Source organism: Lygodium microphyllum, chromosome 22 (assembly GCF_053477565.2).
Source record: "Lygodium microphyllum isolate KBCC chromosome 22, Lygodium_microphyllum_v1.1.10, whole genome shotgun sequence".
Classification (NCBI taxonomy): Eukaryota; Viridiplantae; Streptophyta; class Polypodiopsida; order Schizaeales; family Lygodiaceae; genus Lygodium; species Lygodium microphyllum.
The window spans coordinates 26,546,209-26,554,803 of NC_141156.1; the positions used below are offsets into that span (position 1 = coordinate 26,546,209).

General features: G+C 36.4%; 1 protein-coding gene across 1 annotated transcript; it reads left to right on the plus strand.

Moving 5' to 3' along the window:
* The first annotated feature begins 521 nt into the window (after window positions 1-521).
* On the plus strand, window positions 522-1,277 carry LOC148016968 (uncharacterized). The gene has a single exon (XM_087662714.1). It carries the CDS (start codon window positions 522-524, stop codon window positions 1,275-1,277), a length of 756 nt encoding a protein of 251 aa, XP_087518840.1.
* The last annotated feature ends 7,318 nt before the right edge of the window (window positions 1,278-8,595 follow it).

Consider the following 8,595-nt stretch of genomic DNA (forward strand, 5'->3'; position numbering starts at 1 on the left):
CTATCCACCAAATACCATCAAAATTACATAAAATCATGATGATTCTGCAAGAAAAATATATGAAAATCCATGCATAACTGCATGCTGTAATAGGTTACAGCCAGGTACAATGAGAGCAAATTGCAGGCAAAATGAATGCACCAAGTCAACCACTGACTATCAAAGCATAACCAGCATCAAGCTGGCATAAAGCGGCATATGAAAGTCATACACGCATCGAGAAAATACCCAAGCATGTCAAATGAATCTATCAGTAAGCTGGCACACCCCCTGTGTAATAGGGCAAAGTGTACACAACACTAGCAACACCTAGTTCTACTTGAGTCTAGAACTATGCAAAGCCCTCCTTGTAAGCTCTCAGCCTCATGATAGAGGCTGTGACTAATTCTTTCTCTGATTCCAATGTGCTTGGTGAGGGTGGATACGAGATTATGTACTATGGTCAGCTACTTGAAGGTACACGCATAGCTGTGAAAAATTTTCTAAACAATAGAGGTGGAAGGTGTAGAAGAAGGGCCGCCATGGATCCATATGCCTTCTTGAAAAATATAGACTCGCGCAATGCCTTTATCGATGGCATGAACTCCCTCAGCAGCCTTAGTGGCCTCAACCTTACCCTTCCCCCTGGTGCCGACATCCGCGGCAAGACCAGGATTGCCGGCAAGGAGGCTGCCCTCGAGGCCAAGGTCGTGCAGATCATCACCTCCGATGATTGGGCCTCTCTCAAGCCCAACTCTGGCAAGGCCATCTCCATCGGCGACCACAACATCTGTGTTTCCAGTCGTGAGGACACCGACACTGGCTTCTACATTTGGGAGTGGCACGGCCACCTGCTCCTCTTCGACAATGAGGAAGGTTTCACGCTGGAATATGTGTATGGCAACCATTTCCAGCCGCTCGAGAAGAAGGCCAAGGACAGTAATGAGGGCAACAGTGCAGCTGTGGGGCTTAGCGATCTTATTTACGACGAAGACAAGAAGCAAGCAGGGGGCGAGCGTATAGTTGAAGAAGTCTCGAACAGGGAAAGGCTCTTCTTGCTAGGAAGAATAGAAGCCCGGCGAGACACATACACCACAGATCTGCTCAGAAATGATGCGGAGGCCCTCGCCATCGCCATGTTCCATTTTTTTTATTTTTCCCTGAACTCTAAGGCTTTAGGTTGGAAAAAAGACCTAACTCAATCTCTCATTTACACTCAAGCTTCTTTTAATGCGTGTTCACACTATTGCTCTCAAAAGTGGTCCAAGCAGCCCTATTCACACTGTCCTGTGCCTTAAGAAGATGTGTGATTTTGAAAGAAGATCCAAAGTCAATGTAATGTCAAGCCATATAGCCATTAAGCCAAATGTCCAAACTCCATGTGTGCAAGGCCATGATGTGCTATCAAGCCATGTATCCCAACAAGCCCAAGAGATATTCAAAGAGATATGTATCCATCTTAAATGCCTAAAACACTACAATGCACATGATAAGCCAAAAGCCTATCCTATGTATTTCAAAACCTATGTAATGGATCACCAAGTCATGTATGTCAAAAAGAATCTAGCATGTCAAAGCAATGTACTAGATTATATCTATCACATTGAGCAGAAAGATTATGTAAAGAAAAATGGAGAAAACGCACATACCACGCATCAACAAAAGGGATAAAGAGCACAACAAAGGAAAAGAGCCTGAAGACAAAAAAAAAAAAAGGACAAAGAAGATCAAAGGTTGCCAATGAAGCAACAAAACAAAAAAGGATGAAGAAAATATTTTCCGCTGCTGCAAGCCAACAAAATGTTTTTGCAAAAAAATTCCTTGAGTGGATCTATTTCCGAGAGTGGATTTAAAACCCTTATCACGAGTGTAAAGTTTCAAGCCTTAACTTGACTAGGCTGCCAAAAGAGCTAGTCTCCTGGTCCATGTCTACATGTAGGGGGGGCAAAAAGCCAGCAAGGGTAGAGACTCATCATTTGAGGGGGGGTGTTGAGAATAGCAAATGATGTGTGCCCATAGAGGCTGAATGTGTGCCCAAAAGAGGCTTGCCCATAAGTGGCTTTGTATGAGAGAGAGGCAATGATGTATGCTCTAGGAAGAAATGTCTGAAATCCCATAAGCACAGAGAGGAAAAGTGGTACTATCCAAAAAGCTATAAAGGCATGTACTTGACACTCATTTCAATGGAATGGTACTTTCACTTTGAGTCACTCAAGATTATGTTTATGAGTCCAAGTTAATCTATCTTGGAACCTAATTCACTTGAGTTACAATCTCTTCTATCTATCATGTATCGTGTGTTTGATTTGCATCCACCATAGCTAATTAGCTCTAGATCCGTATTTCTCAACACTATTAGTGTAGTAATACATGGGTGGCTAGGTGGCGGTGCCTTTATCCCCAACACCCATCGCAAAAGTTACCACGTGAACGAGATTTATGAGTCATATTAGTCATTAGTGTTAGTGTCTATAGTATGTATGGTCCAAAATACTAGATTTTTGAACAAAACTAGCATATTTTTTATATTTTGGATATTATTTGTTATAAATATCCTAAAAAGCTATGGAAACTTCTAAAACACGGTGTCATGTAAAAAAAGCAAGTGGCTTTTTCAATCAATTTTAGAGATTTAATGAAAAAAGAAGAATTGGCAAAATCGTGTGCATCATGATCGTAGTTTACAAATAGCAAACAATACTCCGAACGAGGTGAAGAAGGAGTGATATGGAAGATTTTTGAGTAGGTGTCCTATGGTTTTACCCCCATTTTAGAGCCAATGAAACCATTAGATTTGCAATTTGAGCATCAGATTGCATCTTGAAAGCTTTAGATTACTGATTTTGCCAAGATCCCCCCATAAAGAGCTCTTCTTCTTAGCCACAACCCTTCTTCTCTAATTTAGCTATAAATAAGAGTCATGAGGAGCAATTGAGGGACGTCAGAGCAAGAGGGGAGAGGCCCTTCTCAGGAGTATAGAGCAAGAGGGACGGAAAGAGAGGGAATAGAAGGATATCCTCCCTCCCCCCCTTTTAAGAGGCTGCGAGAGGGGGCTAGAGAGGGGGAGAATTAGAAAGAGAGAGAGAGAGAGAGAGAGAGAAGATTCCGAGAGGCTGTGAGAGAGGGAATTAGAGAGGAAAGGAATTAACTCAACCTCCCCCTGTCTCAGTCTTCAACTCGACAAGCTGTTGTCACTCTCTCCCATCCCGAATTCATTCCACCTTCTCTATCTCTCGAACTCGCTTGCGAAAAATGGCTCCAAAGAAACAAGGTGGAAAGACCATGAAATCCATTGCAATCGGTCAAAGAACGGGTATTGCTAGAGATATAAGAGTGCTTGAGGTTGCTAGAATTGCCACTACCATCGGGTGTGGCGAACGCAAGTGCAAGCAACGACAAAATTTCCAATGATGTCGTGCCAAACCAGATTGTTCACAACTCAAAAATAGGCCATTATTTTCATATCACTACATAAAATAATAAGGTTTTTTTCCAAATTAAGTACATAAAGTGTTAGCTTTTGCATTTACACTTACATAAGATGTCAGTTTCATCTAGAGAGTGTATTAATACATGCACAAAAACGGTTAACTACTACCTATGATTTGTAGATAGATTAATCAAGATCATAATTCGTAGAATCATGATGGAAATAGTTGGAGGAGGTTATTGCATGAAATGAGTAAAGGATGTTATGTGCACTCGAGATTAGTAAAATAGCTTGATATATTTATTGTCAAATGCGACGATGGTTAAGAGTTGATTAATGCTTAAAAAGTGAAAGCCTATTTAAAGAATCTTGTAAATCATCTCATTAAATTATTGTCATAATATTTTCCTAAGTACCAACTAATTTTTTTCTCTTATGTTGGGTAAGTTAACCCTAAACGGGAAATTCATGTCTTGCTTAACAATGTTGAAAGATTTGTACTCAACACTTCTTTATGGGAAGAAGAATCCTTGTTAGAATGTAAGGTTACCTTGGGTTAAGGATCTACCTTGGCTATGTGAAGCTATGGACAGCACGATGGTGTGATTGTCATTGTTTGAAAGGACTATTTGTATTTGCTAGAATCTAATCTCTGATTAAAAATATTAACAAACAAGATAAAAGGAAAGATTGCACTAGGTTACCCCCAAGCTAGCTACGAGACCCTACTCCAAGGGGGTCATGATTATTGCTTCAAGAGGCTTGGACCGACTGAGTATAGCAGAAAGGTCTCTTTGTAGGGATAGTCTCGAGCAGTAGGAAATGTGGATGCCAAGGGAGGTTTTGGCCGTAAATTTTGCATTACTCCTAGAATCTGACAAGCCCCTTCACGACCCAGGATGGGATTCAGAACCCTAATACTAGTTACAAGGGAGGAATCTTGGTGGATAGAATACCCTCGTGGAATTCTGTATTTCTTCGATAGGATCGGAAAGATGGAAATTATAATAAACTTCCAATATAATAAAGGAATTAGTTTTTTATTCAAGGGGTTTGAATTGTATGTGTGTCCGTGAAATAAATTTTGTGAAGGAACCTATGATTTATTAAATGGACGAATTAAGGAAGACGGTTGTATATATTTCAATAAATGTATTATAGGTAATTAAAAAACTAAAGATAATATCGTCATCAAAGGAAAGCAAGTGGGTGTGACCCTCGAAAGGTCCCCTTCCAATGGTAGGGTGGTTCAAATAAGCTTGGAGCTATCTAAATCCACGATAGAAATAGAAAGACCATAAATTGACCAACTAGTCATTAGGTAGAACCGACTTGCATTATTTTAGGGGACTAGAATGGGATTTTGCCTTATGGGCAGGAGGGTTGATGTACCACACTCCCCTTCATCTCCCATTCTCTTTAAACCAAGTACAATGGCAAGTTTGCTTTAGTTTGAGTAATCCTGTAGGAAGTGGGAACTCAAAATTACTGATGCTAGTAGTTGACTATTAGGAGACCCATCTGATTTTAGGAACTCAAAAATTGAGGTCAATCCTAGTGGGTTCGGCCAGAACTCTTTTGTTGCGATGTAGACTCAATAGGGCCTAAGTGAAAAACCCTGTGATACTCCAAGGGAGCGCCTGGGGCGATGTCATTTTGGAAAACCTACTAATGGACTACTAAAAGGTGCACCTTGGATTGAGACTGGCAGACACCTCACATTCTCTACAAAGTCAATTAATGAGACTATTATGTCATCATAGGAGACCTTATTAGGCAATTAGAGATCATCATAGCAATTTTTTCAAAAAATTTATGACATTGCTACTAGGTGATGTAAAGGAATCAACCAAGTGGAAGAGTCATCACTTTTTCACTTATATATGAAGTGATGCACAATAAAGCTTCTAGTCTTTTCTTTTAGAAGGGACATGAATTCTAAACACCCCATTTGTAGCATTGAGAGTTCTTTCCTCTTCTTCCTTTTACAACTCTCATTGACTCCTATTTCTATGTCTTGAAACACCTTAACTAGTAGCAAGAACAATGTATTGCTAATCTCTATAGGGCAAAGGCAAATGTTTAAGTTCCACATTAAGAAAAAATCCCAAATATCCATTTTTTATCATGAAATGCAGACCCTTGGGGTTTAGGGCAAATCAAAGACTCCCAAAGAGATATTGCAGGTGACTGATGAGTCAATGCAAGATTAGAAATTGACTTTCCTTCTCCCCCTTATGTATATAAAACAAGGACGTTTGTTATGGATCCCTATTTAACATTTCCACTATCAATAAGTCCAATGCTCTCTCTCTCTCTCTCTCTCTCTCTCTCTCTCTCTCTCTCTCTCTCTCTCTCTCTCTCTCTCTCTATATATATATATATATATATATACTCCCCTCCCAAACCATGGGAAACCACCACCTCCCATGGTACTATGAGTCACCCCCCAAACCATGGCGACTGTATTGCCCCCTCCAAAGGAACCATGGTGACACCACCACCGCGCATGTTGCCACTAAATCCACTCCATCATATCAATACCCTCCCTACCATCTTGACATTCTGACATTGATAGTCCACCACCTTTCATGATCATGGCAATGGTCCATCACCACCCGCACTACAAGTAAACCCCTACCCTCCCCCCCTTCCCCTAAATACCCACAAAACCATAAGAGTTCATTACATTCAGTTCCCCCCATGGTGGTGTTGTATTAGTTAATGTGCATGAAGAATGTATTACTATTATGTGTGAATGAATATATATTTATTCTTACGAAAAATATATTTTTAAAAATTATATAAATATAAATTAAAATAGTATATAAATATTAATATATTTACATCTTATGAATACAAAGGAAAGCGTGTTAGGTTCATTAATCTTAAAGGATGTTTTGTCTTTAGTCTCTCTAACGTTATTTTTATCACAATGTATATTTTATGCAATGTATGCACTTTTGATATCTTCATCTATGCAATTTTCTAAACTACACATCTATCTCCTATTTTTTTACCTTTTAAATTATCTCTCTTTTTTATTTCTTTTCTTTTCCATATATTTTATGCATTCAAATCTTTGTCTAACATTAATGCCATTCTTCCATGCAATTATCATACTTTTACTTTCATCATCAAGACTCTGTGTGTGTGTGTATAAATACATGTGGATATGTATTTATGAGTTATCAATTTTAAAATTTAACAATTTTATTTTATTTTTAGGAATCAAAAGGTTTTAATGTAGAGTTAAAGGTGTGTTTCTTTTAAAGCATAAGAACATAGTGTTTATTAATGCTTTCTTGCTCTCATGATTTAAGTATTTATTGAAATCTAATATATTTTAATAGCTTCATGCTTTGATGATCTGAATTGGATGTGTGTTTGAATGGAAACTTAAATGTATGTTTATTTTTGTGCATGGGAACATAATGTTTGTTAATTCTTTGTTACTTTAATGCTTATAATGTTTATGTATTTATAAAATTTTCAATATTTTGTATTTTATGGCTTTAATTATGTATATTAAAGGGGCATATTCATTAATGCTTCTCTCTCTTATGAGTAGTGTATCAGTATATATCAAAGCATCGATCTATGTATACATAGTAACTTGTGCATATTATATCTATACATAGTTCTTATGAACATCATGATAATGGACATGTATATGGACACTCTTTTAGCCTTGGCCATAGGCATTGACCATAGGAAAATTGATAACTATTATGGTTTTCCACATTCCAATGATTTTGAACAACATGATTATGGGGGTTAAACAAATATAATGGTGAACTCTTTGGTTATTAAAGGTGTTCTAGAGATGAAGTGCAAGAAGAATACTAACCCTTGTATATTACTAATGCTAGTTAGAACAATGCTACATCTTATGTAAGAGCAAGATCCTGAGGGGGGGCGTGTGTAGCTTGCTCTTAAGGGTAAAGTTACCCTTAGGTAGTTAACTAACACTCTATGTTCTTTTTCTTTATCTTGTGTGTGTGTGTGTGTGTAATACTTTCATGTTTTTTATGATGTCTATTAAATATCTCTTTGCATATTTTTTATATGTTTATGTTGGATTGCTTAAAATATTTAACATATTTATGAATTTTAAATATTTTATATTTTATTTATTTATTTATGTATATTAAAGGGCTGTGTGTACTTTTTATGATATATATTAAAAGGATGCATGTATTAATGCTTCTCTCCCTCATGAGTAGAGTATCATTGCATATCAAAACTTTAATCTATGTGTGTATATCAATGTGTGCATTATACATACATACATACATACATACATACATACATACATACATATAATATTAATATATTTTAATGTTTTAATGATGTCTATTAAAGGGGTGTGTGTATACTTTTAATGATATATATGAAAGAGGCATATCATTAATGCTTCTCTCTCTCATGAGTAGTGTATTGGTGTATATCAAAGCTTTAACCTATGTGTGCATTGTATTTATTTATTTATTTATATGGTTTAAGATATGTATGTATATTAATGCATGCTTAAATACATTAATATTTTCATGGTTTTGATGATATCTATTAAATGTGTATATGTATGTTATTAATATTTTTTATGTTAAATGTGTGTGTGTGTGGGGGGGGGGGGTTTAATGCATGCTTAAATACATTAATATTTTATGATTTTGATAATAACTATTAAATGTGTGTATGTATGCTTTTTATATGTTTATGTTGTACACACACATACCCACTTATATCTTGATTTTTATATGTTTAGGGAGTGTGTATATTAATGTTACTCTTGTTCTATGTATGTTTGTATATTAATGCATACTTAAATGTTTTGATAATGTACATCAATATATAAAATTAAATGTGTGCATATGTAGTTTAGTGTATTTCAAGTGGCTCCCTTTCTCTCTATGAATGTACTCATTTGAAAGTTACATTTTCAAAAAATAAATTAAAAGTATCATGATTCCAAAAATATGTTAAATTTCACTACTCATCATGCAACTTCATCCATAGCTTTTTGTGCTCATCAACTCCAAAGCCAAGCCAAAAGTTTTAGCTTGACCATGTTAATGGTAGACAATGATTGGTTAGATACTTTTCTATGATAAATCATCTATCATTTTTAAAATTAAGTTTACATATGTCTTACTATTTTATAGCATAAATTTTGAACAATGTAG